The sequence below is a fragment of the Meriones unguiculatus genome, chromosome 2 (genome assembly GCF_030254825.1).
Source record: "Meriones unguiculatus strain TT.TT164.6M chromosome 2, Bangor_MerUng_6.1, whole genome shotgun sequence".
In the NCBI taxonomy this organism is placed as follows: Eukaryota; Metazoa; Chordata; class Mammalia; order Rodentia; family Muridae; genus Meriones; species Meriones unguiculatus.
In genome coordinates, this window is record NC_083350.1 from 41,876,875 (window position 1) to 41,897,136 (window position 20,262).

General features: G+C 42.0%; 1 protein-coding gene across 1 annotated transcript; it reads left to right on the forward strand.

The window, feature by feature from the left end:
* Nucleotides 1–3,426: 3,426 nt before the first annotated feature.
* Ticam2 (TIR domain containing adaptor molecule 2) lies at nt 3,427–17,166 on the forward strand. The gene is made up of 2 exons (XM_021652553.2): nt 3,427–4,110; nt 13,683–17,166. Exon 2 carries the CDS (start codon nt 13,742–13,744, stop codon nt 14,438–14,440), a length of 699 nt encoding a protein of 232 aa, XP_021508228.1. The 5' UTR covers nt 3,427–4,110; nt 13,683–13,741; the 3' UTR covers nt 14,441–17,166.
* The last annotated feature ends 3,096 nt before the right edge of the window (nt 17,167–20,262 follow it).

Consider the following 20,262-nt stretch of genomic DNA (forward strand, 5'->3'; position numbering starts at 1 on the left):
AGGTACAGCGGGCTTCTGCATAAACAAACTTAGGACTGGCCAGGAATGCAGTGAGACCTTGAGTTCTCTTATGTCTGGTGTGTGTGCAGGCTTCCTTCCTGTCATATGGAAACATGGCAGTTTATTAAGATCCTCAATCTTCCTGGAACATTTGGAAGATTTCCAAAGTCATCCTCTTAAGTTCTCAGCCAGTGCACTGATCTGATATTCACCTTGTATCAAATGAGTCTAGACTCACATAGCCTTGGGCTGGCCCCATGTATTCCTCTGAGGTTTGTAATTTTTTAACTGGTAGTTCTTAATGTGTATTGCTGTCCAAATCAGGTTAGCTTTGCTTCCAACAGAATACTCCCTGATGTTTATTGTCAGCCCATGTTAGTGATGGTATAGTGATGAACAATTTTGATCAGTTTTTTTGTGTGATGGTACCATCACTAAAAGTCTCATTTACTTGTAGCATTTGTTTTTAACCTTACCCTAATAAATTAGCCTAATTTACAGATGCTGCCAATAGACACAGAAGTCTTGGATCTGAGACAAAGGGCTTTATCTTACAGGAAAACAAACAGCATTACTCATTACCAGCATTATTTTCACTGATTCCTCTTGCCCACTAAGTCCATATAAGTGATAGAAGAGCCAGAAAATGCTATACCTGCAATGAGCCAAAAGAATCTTCCACCCTTATAGCAAGCACTAAGCTAGTTTTTGTTTGTCCTGGAGGGAAACATTAACATCCTGTGTCAGGTTACTTACATAAACATTACCTCAAGAAAATAGTGGTCAGAGTCTGGCATGTTAACAGCCCCAGTGAGACATTTAGGAATGTGAAAGCCCCATAGAGGCTTCTTGAACAACTTACTGGACCAGAATTAATATCCTCCACATTTTGCAGATGTCTTGTGATCTGCATTGATATCTCTCTCCTTTTTATATCCAGTATAATTTATGTTTTCTCATTGTCTTTTATTTAAATTTTTTTAAATTTATTTTATTTAACGTATATGATTGTTCTATCTGCATGTACACCTGTGTGCTAGAAGATGGCAACAGATTCTAGTATAGATGATTGTGAGCCAAACGTGGTTGTTGAGAATTGAACTCAGGACCTCTGGAAAAATAGACAGTACTCTTAGCTGCTGAGTCATCTCTCCAGTCCCCTCTCTTCTCTTAAGCATGTCTCCTGGTACTTTATTAATTTTAATAGTCTTTTTCAAGTAACTATATTTTGCTCTTACTGAGCCCATTTTATTTATTTTTTTATGTCCTTTAAGTTTTGGTTTTATTTACATTTTTGTTCTTTAATTGAATCCATGCCCCATTTATTTTCATGGTGTGAGTGTTTAGGCAATTAATTCTCAGACTTCCTTTTCTTTTTACCTCCTTTTTAAAAACTTGTTTAGTCCAAGCGTGGAGGCACACACCTTTAATCCCACCACTTAGAGGCCGAGGCAGGTGGATCTCTTGAGTTCAAGGCCAGCCTATTCTCTAGTGACTCTAGAACAGCCAAGGCTATACAGAAAAAATTGTCTCCGAAAAAAAACCAAAAAACTTTTAAGTTTATATGTATGTGTGTATAACCTACTTAACATATTCTTTGAGCAACACATGCATGTATTGTCATGACCAGTGCAACATTTGAAGCAATTTAAAAAAGAGAGTGGGAAAGTGAGCCAGTCTACCCTGGATGTTAATGACTTCCAGCTCATTGGAAAACTTGATGGACGTGTGGAATGGGGAAGTAGATGCCTGTTGAATCTGTCCTTAGTAGTTTTCTCTGATTTGAATATTTTGGAGGAGTGGCAGGTGAAGCAGTATTTACTATACAGAGGAAATTTTGTTGATGGACTGTAAACCTTGCAACTGCCTGCATTCAGCACCTTCATTTCATAGAAGGAACACATGGAAGAAGATGCAGTTTTTGACAATAGGTGGCATTGCTGTTCTTTTTTGTCATGACTGACAAGCTATCTCTTTCTACTTGATTAATAAATGGCCTGGTTCAATAAATGGTCAGTCTCACAAACACAGCTTCGCTGCTAGTTTACGATGACAACAAAGACTGAGTAAAAACCAAGCATTGCTTTTGCCTGCATTAAGGGAAATCTGGGGACATACTGCTACAGTAAGGCTAACAAAAAAGCAAAGGTTTGCAATGCCTTTGTACAAGTCACAGTAAGTTTCAGGTCACACCTCAGGGTCTTAGAGATGACATCCTTACTTCACCACAAGCAGGAGGTTCTTTGAATTTCTGAACCAGCCAGGAGAACCAGAATACAGACCCAAACTAATTTCAGTGCATAGAGTTAGACTGATGGTATGCCAATCTCTGTATACAAGTAGTACACATAATAGTTTATATTTCCCTATGGCAGACAGAAGAGGAGGAGGAAAGAAGGAATGCACTGATTTGAAGAACTGACAGAAAGAGGAGCAGCCCAAGGAAACTTAATAGAGAAGAGACAAGAAGAACACAAAGGCCAAGTGATGCAACACCCAGGCAGCCTGGGGCCTCAATATGAGACCAGTCACTAGACAGCAGCAGTTTGAGTAGTGACTGTCTCTTAGCACCACCGTCAGTGGTGCATTCAGGTAGCTGCCTGGGAGATGAGGAACTTGGAGCTCTGTGCAATAAGCCTCTGAGAACAGGCACAGACTTTTGAGCCCAGTTTGTTAGCCGTGGGTGTTAGCCGTGGGCTCTCTGGATTTGGTCAAGTTCCTTTCCTTGGCAGCAAGTGAAAATTGACAGAATTAGCTGGGCATGGTGGTACACACCTAGAGCTAAGGAGGTCTCTGTAAATTGGAAGCCAGCTTGGTCTAAGTCTCAAACCCTGGGACATATGGCTGAAGTGCCTATATTTAACATATGAAAGGAGACGAAGCTGCTAGGCTCTCCTTTTACAGGGCATGGCTGGCATACCCTGCCCTCTACCTGGAATTTTCAGGCCAGAGGCTGGGCTGCCCTTCTCCCAGAGGCTTTTCCCTTTATAATCTGGCCATTTTTTGTTACTTGCCCTTTTACCTTTTGCTGTCTCTGCTGCTGCCTCTGGTTCCCCAGTTCTCCTCCATCCCTCCCCTCTTAACCTCTCCCACCCCCATCCCCGGCTCAGGGGCATATCCATTCTGGACTCTCTCAGATGTCTCTGCTTCTGGCTATGCTCTCCCTTTTATCTACAATAAATTGTCTCCTCCATCATACCTAGGAATAGTCATGTCTTTTTCTTTTTTTCATTCATCCTACAAAGTGAGTTCAAGAACAAACAGAACTACATAGTGAGACCCTGTCTCAAAATCACCATAATGTCAGAATTAAAAGGGAAAGAAGAGGGGAGGGGCATACATACAGAAAGGGAGGGGGAGAGGATGGGAGCGGGAGGGGAAGAGAGAGGGGCTTATGGGGGGATACAAAATGAATAAAGTGTAATTAATAAAAGTTAAATAAAAAATTTAAAAAAAAGGGAAAGAGAAGATGTAACTAAACTTTTCAGGTATGACCAGCATTGGAGTCTAAGGTAAAAATCAAGGTCAGGGGCTCTGGAAAGTTTGTACTTTTACTTGATTTTCGTTGTTTTTGGGTAGTTTGGTTGGTTGTTTTCTGTTGGCCTTCGGCTTTATTTGGTCTGTAAGGAACAGACAGAAGTGGAATTCCATTTCTTGTTTCTCTTAGCCTGGAATTCGAAGCTTCATTTAAAAGGAGAAAAACAAACTTAAAAGGGAGAGAACAGAAACCAGTGAACCCAGCCAGTATTTGCCTGAGTGACAGTTCCCCAAGGTGGTTCCCCTCCTCCGCCCTTAGCCATCTGCTTCCTCTTGGTGACAGTGCATCACCACCCTCCACTGGTAGCGGGTGGCGCAGTCTGCCCAGGCCGGGACCCCGCAGAGACACAGAGCACGACCACCAAACTAAGGGCTTCATGGCCAGCCCTGGACTTGGTACTCTGCGGTCTCAGTGGGTGTGGTGTGCAGAGCCGAGCATTGGCTTTGGAACCAGATTTACGACAGTCACATCCTAACTTTCGGACTTCTGTGACAAGTGACCTATCAGCAGGGGCTTGCTCAGTGTGAGAGGAAGACTGAAGAGCCTCGTGGTCGCGCAGCACTGCTTCCCAGGCAAGTTACGGGCAGGCTGGGGAGTAGCATGTGGCCCATGTCTGCACAGGGTTCCCTTCAGAACAGGCAGCCCTCCAATGGAGTGGCACATGGCCTGCCCCTCTGACACTGTTCTGAAGGGAAACCCCGCGTACCTGTTTGTTAGTCATGTGTGTCATTTTGACTAGAAAACTTTTTTACAGAACAGACATGTAGTCGAGGCTAGCCTCCATCTCTTTATAGTTCAGTCTAGCCTCAAACTCCAGTCCTCCTGCCTTAGCCTGTGGAGTGCTGAGAATGTAATTTTGAAAGGTGCCAGTGAGGCGTTTAAAGCTCTCTGCCAGCTTCAGCCAGCCACACAGAGCCAGGGCATGAAGTTTTGTGGGTTTTTCTTTGTTCTTTCTGCTTTTCTAGGGCTAATTTTTGCTGGCTGCTGGTGGTTTTGCTGGTGGTTTCATATTGCGTTACTTACGACCACTCAAAGTTTCTAGAGCAGTAAACCGTTTTAAAGTATTTAAAAGTATAATTTTTACTCACTCAACACTTTGTCAGGTGGTGGTAGCGCAGACCTTAAATCTCAGCACTCAAGAGGCAGAGGGGGGTGGATCTGAATTCCAGGCCAGCCTGGTCTACAGATAGAGTTCCAGGATGGCCAAAGCTACAAGAGAATCCCTGTCTTGCAGAAAACAAAGAGCAACAAAACCCCTCAACCTAACTGAAGTTAGCTGCATTTTATATCGTATCAGAAAATAGACGAGCACAAATAGACTAATAAGTTATATTTGAGGCAAAGTCAGTGCCGCTGAGGCTTGATATACTAACCGTGCTTATATTGTTCAACCACATCTCATTTTTTTATTCATTATTTTAACAAATGCATACTGTTAAATACCATCTTTAAGTAATTCCCCCAGGACAAACATCCCCACTTCTTGGCTCCTTTTTTTGTAAAATAACCTCTTTGAAAGCCTTGCCCCTGGGCCTCTGTTCCTACTTCTCCTATTTTTTCCCCCTGTATTTCCCCCTGCTAGCCCTGGGTGTCATTCGGGGCCGACTTGTGAAATCTGGTATCTGTCCACAGTTCTCAGTACTCCTCTTTCCTGAGCAGTCATTTGCCCTTGTCTTTGATGTGCTCCTCCTCCATGGTCTTCCTTCTTCATTTGACTTCATTGAAACTTACTGAGTTCTCCTGTGCTCTCAGCTTGCTGGTCACTTAAGCTTCTCAATCACTGAATGTTTAGGTGCCACGGGGCTCAGGGCTTGGCCATCATCTTTTTCTAGAGATACTTTCGCCTGAGATGACTTCTACCCAGAACCATTAGTCCCTGACTATAGGTAACACCTATAAGATAATGGCTTCCTAATTGTAATCTCTAGCTTTACTTCTTTTTAGATTTGCCAGCATACATCCAGGTCTTTTGACGTGTCCAACTAGCAATCTGATAGATGTTTTAATTTAGTATATGCAAACAAAACTATTGAGATTATACACAACACACCCAGTCCTTGCTCTCTTGTGCTTTCGTTTTGTAACCTTCCATGTCTCAGTGAAAACTGCTGCCATTCATGTAAGTTCACACTCCAAGAATTGTTATTTTCTGCTAGCACTGGGCATTGAGCCCTGTGTCTGACCAACAAGTGCCCTACCTCAGGGCTATGTCCTCAGCCCCAGGAATCACTCTTGTCTTTATTCTTTTGGTTGGGTTTTTGCTGTTGCTGCTGTTGTTGTTCGAGACAGGGTCTTTCTGTGTAGGCTGGGGCTGTCCTGGAATTCACTGCGTAGACCAGGCTGGCCTCAAAATCACAGAGATTCATCTACCTCCTGTGTGCTGGGATTAAAGGCAAGTACTACCATGTCAGGCTTAACTTCTTTTTAGCTCAGACCCCACACTTAACCAACAAACAGAATCTGAGGAGTGGCTGATTGCCTTCTTCCTCTCAAGCTAAACCGTAGGGGATTATAGTTTTTCCTCCCACCCTGGCTTCTCTGCAGTTAGTATGTCAGAACTTTTACTTTCTTCAAAGCTATCTGGTAGTTTCTCATCAGAATGATAAAAAAAAAAAAGGAAAAGGAAAAAAAAAAAGCTTTTATAGTGGCTATGAAGGCCTGAGGTCTAGTTCCTGATCTCTTCTCCTGTCTTCCCTCTGCCACAGTGACAGTTAACTACCACAGACTTTATTCCTTCACTCCGTGTTCCTTCTCACGTGCATCTGAAAAGAATACTGCCCTGTTATAACAAGAACCATTTTGCCACTAGCCTGTGACTGAGCTGCAGGTACTGAAGCTCTTCTAGTACAGCAGCCCTCCTTCTGCCAGATCGTTCCTGAAATTGTGGAACCTCTTAAAGCATATGAAAATAAGGGTTTCTTTGTACGCATACCCACAACGAGGCTTAATTTATCAATTAAGCATGGTAAGAAATTAATAACTGATAAAATAGAACCATGGTAACAGCATATTGTAATAAAATTACCAAAATAAGGATTACCTGAATACATACCCTGCCCTTTTCTGACAATTATGTGATAGTCTACATAGTGACTGGCAGGCAAGTAGAGTATACAGTGTAAATATGCCAGACAGAAGGATGACTCAGGTCCAGGTGGGACATTGCTCAGAACAGCAAGAAATCGAAAACAAGAATTACACATTTCTGGATTTTTCCATTTAGAAATTTTAGATTGTGGTTGACCTCATGTAACTGAAACTGAAGGAAAACAACCAGGAATAAGCATGGACTACTGCGTTCTGTGAAAGGTTGATATCTTTTTTGTTTGGTTTTGTGTTTTGAGACAGGGTTTCTCTGTGTATCCTTGGCTGTCCTGGAACTTGCTTTGTAGACAAAGTGGGCCTCAAACTCAGAGATCCATCTGCTCCTGCCTCCCAAGTGCTGGGATGACAGGCATGTGGCACCACTTCCCAGCTGAAGTCGTATTATCTTTAAATCATCTGTTTTGCTTCTGCTAATGTTAAAACTATTTGACCATCTTTTTCTTGAGTGCCATTCTGCCACTACCTTGCCTTAAAATTCTATTTAAAAAAATAAAGCATCTTTCTTGTTTGGAGATATTTTTAGTACAAGTTCTCATTTTGTCCTTTAAATATATAAAGTGAAAGAAAAGAGCTAGAAATGGTACAATATGCCCATAACCCCAGAACTTTGAATTTGGCACCATCACATTTACCAAAGAGAATAGGCAATGATTTGGCAGAGAGTGGAAAGGAAGGCTAAAAGACAGTTAGATGGCCAGATGAAAATCAACTTTCTGTTTGTGTTTTTGTCCTCTGACAGAGGCAGTTTTTAAAGTAATTAAGCATTAGCTTTCTCTGGGGCCTCTTTTTGGTGCTGTGACAATGCTTATGTTCAGGTGACTAAGCAGTGTTTTTGTAGTTGGGGGGGCTAGAAAAAGTCTGGGAGCTGGATTTACTGTGGTATTAACAAACCCATGCCATTGTAAAATTTGCTTATATGTAAAAAAGTTAAATACAGTTAAATATGAAGATGGCTTAACCCATGCTATATGGGCATTGAATTAATGTGTCTTGCATTTTAAAAGACAAAACCAAGGACCATGCGTGGATATAACCTACAACCCCTGCTCAGACATAGCCCGTGGTAGCTCAGCATCCAAGTGGGTTCCCTAGTAAGGGGGACAGGAATTGTTTCTGACATGAACTCATGAGCCTCCCCTCCCCTCTGAGGGAGGAGCAGCCTTGCTAGGCCACAGATAAGGACATTGCAACCATCCTGAAGATACCTGATACGCTAGGGCCAGACGGAAGGAGAAGAGGACACCCCTTCTCAGTGGACTTGGAAGGGGGCAGGGAGGAGATGAGGGAGGGAGGGGATTATTGGGAGGGAAAGAGGGAGTGGGCTACAGCTGGGATACAAGTAAATGTATAAAAATTATTTAAAAATAAAATAATAATAAATAAATAAAAAAGACAAAACCTAGAAAATATTTCTTATATATTAATCTCCTTTTTCTTCATATAGCATAATTCTTTTTTTTAATTTTTTAACTTTTATTAATTACACTTTATTCATTATATGGCATAATTCTTATAAAATACATAAACTTATGTATATTTATGTATGTGAGAAATATTTATGTGTGTCCTTCATATATATATGTATATATGAACAAAGAATACATGTTCTTACATGCATAGCGTCTACAGATAAACAATGTTAACCTTTTGGTATAGTTCTTTTCTGCCTACTTTATCTGTATTTTGTATTACAAAGCTGGGATCATCCTATATATACTATCTTATATCAACTAAGTATTACAGAAGGATTTTGTCCTGTAACTAAATTTGTTCATAAACATTATTGATGTTTATGAGAGGATTCTGCCATAGGAATATAAACTAGCATTTTGCATTTACATTTGCCAGAGTTGGGGTCTTTTTTGTTCTTCAGTATTAGGGACTGGGCCCCAAGCTTTGCATATGCTAGACAAGTCACTTAGTTGTTCCCCTAGCCCTTTGTAAATTTCTGAGACAGGCTCTTCATTAGTTGCCTACATTGATCATGAAGTCACTCTGCAGCCCAGGCAGGCTCGAACTTGTGATCCTCCTCCTATGTAACTGGGGTTATAGCAGTGGCCTATATTATTTTACCAAACACCTGACAAAAAGCAACTCAAGGGAAGAAGTATTTATTTTGGCTCACAGTTCAGAGGACCTCATATCATCACAGCAGGGTAAGCAGTTGGTCACATTTTGCTACAGTCAGGAAGCAAAAAGGCTGTTCTCTACTCATGTTCTTTGTTTGGGTTTTTTTGGTTGTTGTTGTTTTTTTTTTTTTTTCATTCAGAGTCCCAAGCCCATGGACTGCTGCCCATTCAGATGGTTCTTCCCTCCTCGGTTATTCTAGAAACACCCTAGATATGCCCAGAGGTGTGTTTCCTAAGTCAATCCAAACCCTGTTAAGTTGACAATAAAGATTAATCATCATGATCTCTAATAGAATATTGGATAGCCAATGTACAAGAGCTCTTATAATAAGGAAATAAACTCATATTACTCATGACAAACATACAATAAAAATGTCTTCATAGGTCCTGCTATAAGAGAAACTAAGCCAGTCAGATAACTAAAAGGGGCCCATGAAGACCTCTAGGCTGATGCACTGAAGGAATAATAGAAAGGTATGAGATGATAGAGTAGAGCAGGAGGAGCCATATAGGACATTATTTGTCATGGTTTGGATTCTAAGTACAGTGGGTCATATCAGCGTTGCAGATGGGATTAACCTGATCAGGTATGTGTGTTTAGTTCAGTCTGACTGCTGATTGGAGAATGGACTAGATATTAGGAAAGAATGAAATCTATATATTAAGGGAGAGATATTGATCTAAAATGAAAATAAGGTAGAGACAGTGTAATGGTTTGGGAGGTATGGTGGAGAAGAAGGCATTGGATCGTTTGGAGCTGAAGTTACAGGCAGTTGTGAACATCAAACATGGATGCTGGGATCTGAACGCAACTCCTCAGCAAGCCCAGTATGAGTGCTTAATTACAGAGTCATTTCTCCACGTCGCTAACATAATACTCTTAAGTCTCCTCTACTCTAAATTCCCCCAGCCCCTCTCTTAACACTGTTCTCTCCTGATTCCTGAGCGCTTCTGAGGATTATGCGGGTCCTTGCTGTTGCACCCTGCTTCTTGCTGCAGGTTGCCCTCCTGTGTGCCCAGTAAGTCTAGATGTAAAATAACTTTCCAACAAAGCCTTAGTCAGACAAGAAACCGTTGATTTTACGTATTCCTACCACAAGATGGTGCAGTTCAGATATGAAAGAAAAAAGGCTCTCCAGTTCAAGTATCACAGATATACTAGCATTTTAAATGCACTGCATTTCAAAAGTACTCGTTTAAATATTTAATCTCTTCCTGTGATAAACAGACTGAAAGTTTATGTGTATATGCATTTTATCAGATTATTATTAATTATTATTTTACTCCTACCATTTGAGAGCCTCTCTTTCCAGGTGGTCTAATGGTTCTAAAAGAGGAACATTAACTTTTAACTTAACGACAGGAAACTCTTAAGTGAGCATTCTGTCAGGTAAGTTACCTCTCCAGCCTTCCGAAGGATATTATATTAGGGTTCCTTCTGGAACAACGGGACCAATGTGACATACATGGAGGCTGGGGAGAAGGGTACATTTTAAAGAAATGGTTTGTAGGACTGAGAGGGCTGAGCAGGACAAACCAGGCTGAGAATTCAGAGAGAGCATTCCTGGGGTTGGGGAAGTTATCTCAGGAGTAAAGTGGCCCTTAGCATTAGGAGCTAGGTTCAATCTCCAGTCCAGAATAACAACAACCAATAATAACAAGAATGAGTTGCTACATTCTTGAGTTTAAAGACTGTGTTGCCTTCTGCTGGCAGAGTCCTTCCTTTAGGTTGTCCAGCTGATGGGATGTGGCTAATTATGAAGGCTAATCCCATTCACTCAGAGTTTACTGATGTAAACGTCAATAACCTCTGTAGACTGGTATTTGGCCAAACACTGGGCTACCAAGGCGGAGTGAGGCAACACATGAAATTAACCATCACAAAGAGCTGAATGGAGAGACTAAGCTTAGCAAGAAAGGGATGTTCATACTGATGTTTCATCACTAGTCATGGGCAGGACTAGATAGCTTGGACCTGGGACACCCCAGAGGGACCTTCTGGGAAACTGCTGCCGAAAGGGGGGCTCTGCTGCTCTAGCCTGCTATCCTTCCTAACACAGATATCCTCTGGGCTGAAGAGGGAGCTTGAGGCTCATCAGCTTTGGGGTTGGGGAGGAATAATACAATGGAGACATGGTATTTCTCTCCATTACATTTTAAAATGAGATCTGAGGCAGTTTGCAGAAAGGTCTCTATCCTGTCTTACTGGGAGTAGTTGAAGAAGAGACTATCTATACATGTCCACCACTACTAGCCCTGACACACACACACATGCACGCACGCACACATTTGTATCCATGCCATTAATCCTGCCTGTTTACCTGGCAAAGGCTGACTACTCCCTCTTGCCTACCCAGCACATCACTGTCTGCCCCTTACTTCATGCATGAATCAATTTATTCCTCAATACCTGCTCTTTGCCAACTGATAGGCATTTTTATGAATGACCTTCTCTAGGTATCCCTCCCCCTCCACCAGCCTTACTTCATTTTTCTACCTTTGTTCTTTGTGATAAAACTTTTCAAAATGGTTTTTTAGGGCTCAGGAGATAACTCAGAAAAGTGCTTTCAAGAGGACCTGGTTTTGATCTTCAGAACCAATGTTTAAGAAACAAAACAAAACTGGGGGTGGAGGTGTGTTTTTGTGGTCCCAGCAAACTTGGATCACTGGAGCTTGCCATACGCTAATTGTTGAGCTACAGGTTCCTGTCTCAAAAAAGGCGTGTAGGCCCTGAGGACTGACACTGTAGGTTGTTCTTCATCTTACACACACACACACACACACACACACACACACTATATTGCTTTTTTTCTGTCTTATTTTTGAACTCTACTAAAATGGTAGCTTGCTGTTGCACCTCCACTGTGCCAAGTCTGCTCATCTTAATGGTATCTCTTATTGTTCTCTGTATTTCTCAGTGCTCGACACCCTGGGCCAATCTGAAGACAAACCCCTCTTGAACTGTTTCTTCCCTTGGCTTCTAGGGTGGCACAGTCCCCACCACTCCAACTCCAACTTCTTTGCTGGTTCTTTCATGACTTCTATGAGGTTGAAGTACCAGAGTGGCTCAGCTGCTGGGCACTTCCCTTTCCGGTCTATGCTCTTTCCTTTAATAATCTCACATGGTCTTTAGGTTTTAAATACAGCATTATGAAGATAAATGCCAACTGTGCATCTCCCGGGTTGACTTTCTCCTAACTCCACAGTTTCTGGTGCCTACTCAGCATCACCTCCTTTCAGTTCTGTTTTCAAAGAGTCCCAAATCCAGCCACTGGCTTTGCTGCCACTTTGTCTCAAGCCACCACTACCTTCTGCTGGGTTTCTGTGATGGACTGTAACTGGTGTTCCTGCATCTACACTAATCTCCACTCTGTCCTAGTGCAAGTACTGAGTGATCAAGCTTCCTCTCTGCCTTCTCTCACTATTTCCTCCTGCTCAGTTCATGCTCCTCCCATCCCCCCACCTTCTATTGCTCCTCAAATGCCAGGCATTCAACAGCCTCAGGACCTGTATGTTTGTTTGCTGTTCTCTACCCAGAAGGCTCTCCCTCCAGGTATCTGCACAGATACTTCTTGTCCTCATTAGTCTTTCTTTATTCTATCTTTTATTCCTCAGTTATTTAAAACCAAAACTTCCACCAGCACTTCTCATTCACCTTTGCTGCCCCATTTTTTCACCGTTCTTAATACTAAACACATACAGACACACATGATGAACAGTGACCTCAGGAGACCCTCACCAGCAACAAAAGGCAGCAGTGGGTCCTGGCCACCAAAGAAGGGACAAATCAGATAGGTTTTATTATTTGCAATGTGTGTGGGCTACATTTTAGAATGGTACTTTAGAATACCTCTTGATCAACTAGCACCTTGGAGCCTGGTCTCAATGACAAGCAGTGGCCATCAATTCCTTCATTAACCAGGGACAGCAGCATTTATCCTGCATATGCATTAGAATGAGATTTTGTATGTGTTTTTCCTAACACTTCTCAATCTGAATTATGTATGTCTCCGTAACTGTATTATTTAGGTCATTGTGTATGTGACTATATAAACATATACAGTGGTATAAACAGAGAAAGTTCATTAAGAAAGAGAAAGGCAGCCCAAGAACATGTGTGAGCTGGGAAAAGGCATTGGCTCAAAAGCCTAGTTTATTTTTTCATCTGGTCTTTGAACACAGAGAATAAATAATATAGCCTGTATCATATTAAAAAATATGAAAGCAATATTTATCTATCCTAAGTTTTCTTTTTTTGATAAAAGAATTTCCCTTGAATTTAACATTTCCAACATCTTCTGAAGTTATTTAAATTCTGTTCATGTGGATTACTTTTCTTTTGCAGCTGGTCTAATTCTTCTAATTCCAGAATTTCAGCTCACAAAAGAATGAATGCAAATGACATCATTCTCAGTTGGCTTCACTGGGAGAAAAAAAAACAAAAACAAAAAACAAAAAACTGCAGATCTTAGTTTCTAGATTCTGATCCAAACCGAGATGTTAACGTTACTTGGGTGGATATATGTTCTCTAACATTCCTAGGACCACCTGGAGAAAAATTTTCTTGTATATGTTAATTTCTTTTCAATCACTTCCAGCACCTTGGTAATACAGTGAATCCTGAATACTGACATTTCAGACCTTTCAATGCTGACGCAGTAGAGCAACTATCATTCATCTTTAGGATATTTACATCCTATTTGTGTTTGCTACCAAAAGCTTTCTCTTGTCTCTGGCAGCCCTTGTGAGGCTCAAAAAAATCTGATAGTTTTGTTTCTTGGTTGGCTGCCATTTGTTTCTTAGGCCCTTATGTTATGGTCCTTTTGATGTTTTTCTTCCAGTTTGAAAGTTTTTGTTTTAAATACTTTGATTAAACATGTAATATTCTGCTTTGTTATTTCCTCTTTTAGACTGAAAAGAAACGTTGATACTCAAATAAAGCTCTTTTGTCTGCCCCTGCCAGTCTGTCATGGGTGTTGGGAAGTCTAAACTAGATAACTGCCCTCTCTCTTGGCATAAAAGACATAGTGTGGATGCAGATCAAGACTGCCGTGAGTCAGAGGCCAAGAACTCTGAGGCTGTGTCCTTGCCTGGTCTTGTGGGGCATAGCAACAGAGCAGGGCAGCCAACAGGAGAGCAAGAGGGCACTGAGGCAAAAGGGGAAATGCCTGAGGAGGAAGCTGAAGAAGAGTTCCTCAAATTTGTGATACTGCATGCAGAAGATGACACAGATGAGGCCCTCAGAGTCCAGAATGTACTGCAAAATGACTTTGGTATCAGGCCGGGAATGATTTTTGCTGAGATGCCGTGTGGAAGGCTGCATTTGCAAAATCTAGATGATGCGGTGAATGGGTCTGCATGGACAATCTTGTTACTGACTGAGAACTTTTTAAGAGACACCTGGTGTAACTTCCAGTTCTACACATCCCTGATGAATTCTGTGAACAGACAACACAAGTACAACTCTGTCATACCCATGCGGCCCCTGAACAGCCCTCTTTCTAGGGAAAGGACTCCCTTGGCCCTACAAACCATCAATGCCTTAGAGGAAGAGAGCCAAGGCTTTTCTACACAAGTGGGAAAAATTTTCCAGGAATCTGTGTATGAGAGGCAACAAACTGTATGGAAAGAGACACGAAATGGGATGCGAAGACAGTTTATTGCCTGAGATGAAGCACACACCCGGCTGGCTCCTGTTTTCTAAACAAAATGATTCATCTTCACTTAAGAAAGCAGTTCTGACTCTACCCAGCAGGGTATCAAAGCAGATGCTGGGACTCATAGCCAAACTCTGGGCAAAGTGCAGGGAATCTTATTAAAGAAGTGGGAGATAGAAATACCTGGAGGGAACAGGAGTTCCACAAGAAGAGCAACAGAACCAAAAAAATCTGGCCACTGGGGTCTTTTCTGAGACTGATATTCCAAACAAGGACCATGCATGGAGAGAACCTAGCACCACTGCACAGATGTAGCCCATGGCAGCTCAGTATCCAAGTGGGTACCCTAGTAAGGGGAACAGGGACTGTCTCTGACATGAACTCAGTGGCTATCTCTTTGGTCACCTCCCCCTGAGGAGGGAGCAGCCTTACCAAGTCACAGAAGAAGACAATGCAGCCAGTCCTGATGAGACCTGATAGACTAGGGTCAGAGGGAAGGGGAAGAGGACCTCCCCTATCAGTGGACTTGGGGGAGGGGCATGGAAGGAGAAGGAGGGAGGGCAGGATTGGGAGGGGATGAGGAAGGGGGCTACAGCTGGGATACAAAGTGAATAAACTATAATTAATAAAAAAATAAAAATTTTAAAAAGCAATTTTTAAGAAATGCTTAGATGTTAGTGAGTCTGCTTTCAAGAAATCTGTGGAGCACAAGATAGGTACATTCCTGCAGGCCTAGGACTATGGAACTTTCTGATGATAAACTGAATATTCATAGTTCATGAATATTTTTATCTCGTGTTGAGCCATAAACAGGCATGCATGACAGACATTTTCAAAATATGATACTGAAAATCGAAAGACATGAAGAAAATAGCTCTGGCCATGAGAGGTCTGACCACCTTTTTTTCCTGCTTCCCTTATGATTATCAATTACCACAAAGCATTCTTGCGCTGTCACCCAGAAATATGGGTGGCCAGGATGGGACATGTGCAGGGTTGATGCATATTAGGAGGAGATCAGAGGTAGATGTCAGGGCCAGGCAATGGTGGTGCATGCCTTTAATCCCAGTGCTCAGGAGGCAGAGGCAGGCACAGCTCTCTAAGTTTGAGGCTAGCGTGGTCTACAGCATAGGTTCCAGGGCAGCTAGGACTACACAGAGAAACCCTATCTCAAAAACAAAAACAAAGTGGATGTCAGTATGGTCAGGGTTTTGGAAACAATCTAGCCACATGTAGTTTTTGTGTCTGCTGGAATTTGGAACCAGTTCCTACCAGGAATTAGCAATTCTTTTGAGAGTGTGGTAGCTAGGGAATCTGTAGAGATGGGCCTTGACCTTGTTAGTAGTCTTCTGTGACCCAGGCTTTATTCACAGAGCCTGTGAAAAGTACGTGAATCACAAGCTGTTTGCCTTTAAAATCAGTAACCTCTCATGTTAGCCTCTAGAAAGGCCCCTTTTACACAGTATTTGACTCAGGGAATATATATTATCAAGGATGGTGTGACTGAGTATGCACATGTGTGTATGCATTGTGTGCTCACATATGTACGTGTGTGTGTTGTTATGGGTTGATTTTGAAGACTCGGGTAGAAGCAGAGAATGTATTTCTACCACCTCTGCTTTTAGGGCCTCGTGTATATAACAATCCAGGGAGGGCCACGCAGACCTGTAACCTTTCCCTCCCAGAGCTTTAGCCCATTTGAGACTGAAGCAGTGAGAACAAGCGCAGGCTGGGCATGTGGCTAAGGATGACTCATGTCAAATAATGGGAAAGTGCCCATCAGGGGCCAGGAGACCTATTTGCAGTCCAATCACTGCCACTAAGGATGAATGTGCCAGTGGGCAGCTATTCTCCTTTGTCTGTGAAATCAAAGGGTCAGATTGATGGATCTCTAAAGGCGTTTGTCCTCTCCCAGGATGGGAAAAAGTGAAGCCAGAAAGCAATAAAGCAAAGTCTTAAATTTTTATGAGGTGATGCATAGTGTAATCATCGCAGAAGACATAATGCATGCTTACAATGAACAGATATTTTTGGATATCTGCATCATCATTGATATTTAATGCAGTCACAGAAAAAGATTACTACACATGCTTATTCAGGTTTGGGGGTCTGGTTTTATACAGGGTCTCATTATGTATCTCTGGCTGGCTTGAAACTTGCTCTGTAGACCAGGATAGCATCAAACTCACAGATCCACCTGCCTCTGCCCCGACAGTGCTGGGATTAAAGATGTGTGCCAGCACTCTCAGGTTTTTAAAAGATATATATTTTTATAGAAACCCAGGAACAAAGACATTCTTCCTAGTTTGTGTGTCTCCTGGTCTTTACTTCTCTGACTCCCAGATGGCTACTGTTCACTTCCTCATAGTCACAAGCCACTGTGCCCCACAAGGGTCCTGCCAGTCGACCTCGTGTTCAGTTCCCAGAGAAGGTGGTAGCTTTCATGGCATGTTCTCAACTTTCTGCATCATGGTAACTTACTTTTCAGCTTTAGTAAGTATTCCTCCTTTATGATCATTACCACAATGCTTTCTAAATCTCAAGTGTCATGTAATAATAAAACATTCACCACCCACCCTTCACATGCCTGCCAAACTGGAATTGATGCTGGATGGCATTTCTTAAATAAATGTTTTTATTCTTTGTGGTTGACTAACCATCATTCTCATTCCAATGAAGACTGTGGAAAAGTATTCTGAGAAATATCAGTCTGTGCTCCTCAGCATGGCACAGTGTCCCAGGCAACGTGGAAGTCAGCATTTTTTTTTATGATGAATAAATAAATGTTAAGTGCTGAGTAACTGTAGATAATGAAATTAACAGGAAGTGATCATCAAAATAACTAACGATTAAAAAAGGTCTTGTCTCGGGTCAATGTTTATGTGCACATACATAGCTTTGGATAGAAACACCAACCGTTCTGAGAAATTCTGCCACATGCCAGTGAGATGTCGCCCTGAGAACTCTGTGCCGCCCACGTGGAGCTGCTGTAAAGGGACCAGAGGCATGCCTGAATAAACGATTCCCCAGGAGCTAAAGAAGCAGTATAGGTTGGCTAACTCAACAAAGCTTCCCAGAAGGTATGGTGACTTCACGGCCTCACTGAAGACCCACCTTCTTTCACACAGAAGAATAGTTTACAGACTTTAAAAATAAAAAAAAAAAATTTTGACATATGCTAAAATATGGACATTATGTTTAAAAAGATAAATATTGTATGATTCCACATAAATGAGGAATGTTCATAGAGACAGAGTAGCCAGGCAGTGTTGTCACATCCCTTTAATCCCAGCACTCAGGAGGCAGAGGCAGGTGATTCTCTCTGAGTTTAAAGCCAGCCTGGTCTGCAGCACAAGTTCCAGAGTTCCAGGACAATGCTAAGGTTACACAGAGGAACCCTGGATCAAGAAACAAAAATAATTTAAAATTAATTGAGAGAGAGAGAAAGACCGAGAGAGAAAAAGAGAGCAATATAGGTTGACAGGGGCTGCAGAAGGAGAAATAGAATGTAAATTTTTTCAGTAACTAAAGAGTTTTGTTTGGATAATGAAGAAATTCTGGGAAAGCTCTGGCAGTGTACATTTTGAATATATCTAAATGCCATGAAATTATACACTTAAAATTATTAAAACAGTACATTTCCTTATGTGCATTTTGCTGCAATAACTTTAAAAAGTGAAAACAAAGCCAGATGCTGTAATCCCAGCACACTGGGATGCAGAGGCAGGCGGTTCTCTGTGAGTTCAAGGCCAGCCTGGTCTACAAAGTGATTCCAGGACAGCCAAGGCAACACAGAGAAACCCTGTCTCGGAAAATCAAAAAGTAAAAGCAAAATGGAACAAAACAAACAAAAAACAACCACCACCTCCCAAAAGCCAACCAAAAAAACAAACTATAAGCCCAAGGCCTTCTTATCTTTTTATTTTCTTACAGGTTTTCAGTTGCATTTCCTGAATGTGCTGTAGCTGCTGCAGATTGGATCCACACATAGACATGACAGTATCCAGTTTACTAAGCCCATGAAAGTGACCCACCCCAAAAGGAAAAATGTTTCATTACTGTGTTATTAAAAACTGAAAATATGAGGCGACAGTGAAGATCCATTCTGACTTCTGGTTGATCTTATTGGCACTTTTACATTCTTTCAACTTGTCATTGGATCAACTCTTTCTGCTGTGTATCTGCCCCAGTACACCCTGGAATATTGCCATGAAGTAAAACTACCCGGATTTTAATCCCAGCTTGGTCCTCTATTAATTATATTTTTCACCAGAAATAGCTTTATTTTAAAACAACTCGTCCCTTCAGTATTTTTGTTTGTTTGTTTGTTTTGAGACAGGGTTTCTTTGTGTAGCTTTGTAGACCAGGCTGACCTCAAACTCACAGGGATCCTCATGCCTCTGCCTCTCAAGTGCTGGGACTAAAGGTGTGTGCCACGACGTCAGCTTCCCCCAGTATTTTGTTAATTAAATAAAACTTGGACCTGAAGGATAAATGTTTTAAGTGTTAACTCAATCATTAAAATGCTGCAGTTAGTAGAGCTTTGCTAAAACTAACATTAAAACACTAGTGAAGAGGACTGCCTCTGACATAATCTGATAGGCCTGTTCTTTGATCACCTCCCCCTGAGGGGAGAGCAGCCCTACCAGGCCACAGATATGACAATGCAGCCTTTCCTGATGGGATATGATAGACTAAGATCAGAAGGAAGGAGAGGAGGACCTCCCCTATCAGTGGACTTGGGAGGGGCAAGCGAGAAGAAAGGGAAGGGAGGGTGGGGCTGGGAGGGGAGGAGGGAGGGGCTTATGGGGGGGATACAAAGTGAATAAACTGTAATTAAAAAAAAAAACACTAGTGAGGGCTAAGAAAGCTACACAGAAGACAACTGCAGTGTCCTGGGGTCACTATAGCAGAACTGCTAAGACTGGACAGTCAGTACAGAAGTGAGTTCTCACAGTTCTGAAACCTGAGAAGTCCAAGGTCATAGCACTAACAGATCTGCTGTCTGGTAAGGACCCATTGGTCAGTGATGGCACCTTCTCCCTGCATCCTCACATGGAAGAAGAGGAAACAGGTTTCTAAAAGCATCTTTAGTCAGAGCATGATTCCTATTCTTGAGGGCAAGCTCTCTTCCCCAATACTCTCTCAAAGGTCCTGACCTCATAATGCTATCACACAATTTTTGGGTATACACACATATAATCAGCCATCTGATTCATCAGCAAGGTGAGATTCATCTCCTTGCTGAATCTCAGTGTTCTTCCGTAAATGTAAAGAGTTACTCTGAGGATTGTGAATGCTCACACATTGTCCTAGCTGGCTTTCTGTTGCTGTGATAAAATACTCCATGGATTTCCCTGCAGGCATTTCTCAGTTGAGAGTCACTTTTACAAATATGTCATGATTTGTGTCAAGCTGACAAAAAACAGACCCCAAACTAACCAACACACGCACACACACACATAATCTATGCTACTAGTGCTATCATTATTTAGCACATTTAATCTTCAACATGGGATGGCGAAGAGGGAGAGAATGTGTTTATGCCTACCCAGAACCTCACTCTTAGAACCACTGCTGCTTGCAGGGAACAGATTTAAAACAAAAAGGAAGATACTGGGCCTTGTTTGCAAGGGAAGTATATATAGCCACACTGGAAAGACAGGAGCCCTCATCCCCTGATTTGCCAGTGGTGTATAAGCTATTAATTAGGGGTGGCACTGTGCATGGAGGAAGTTGGTGGCAAGGACAGGACCTCAGTAGGTCCCCCTACCTCTAACAAGTCAGGAAGAACTGGGCCATAAACTAGAAAAGTTGAAAAAAATATGGTATA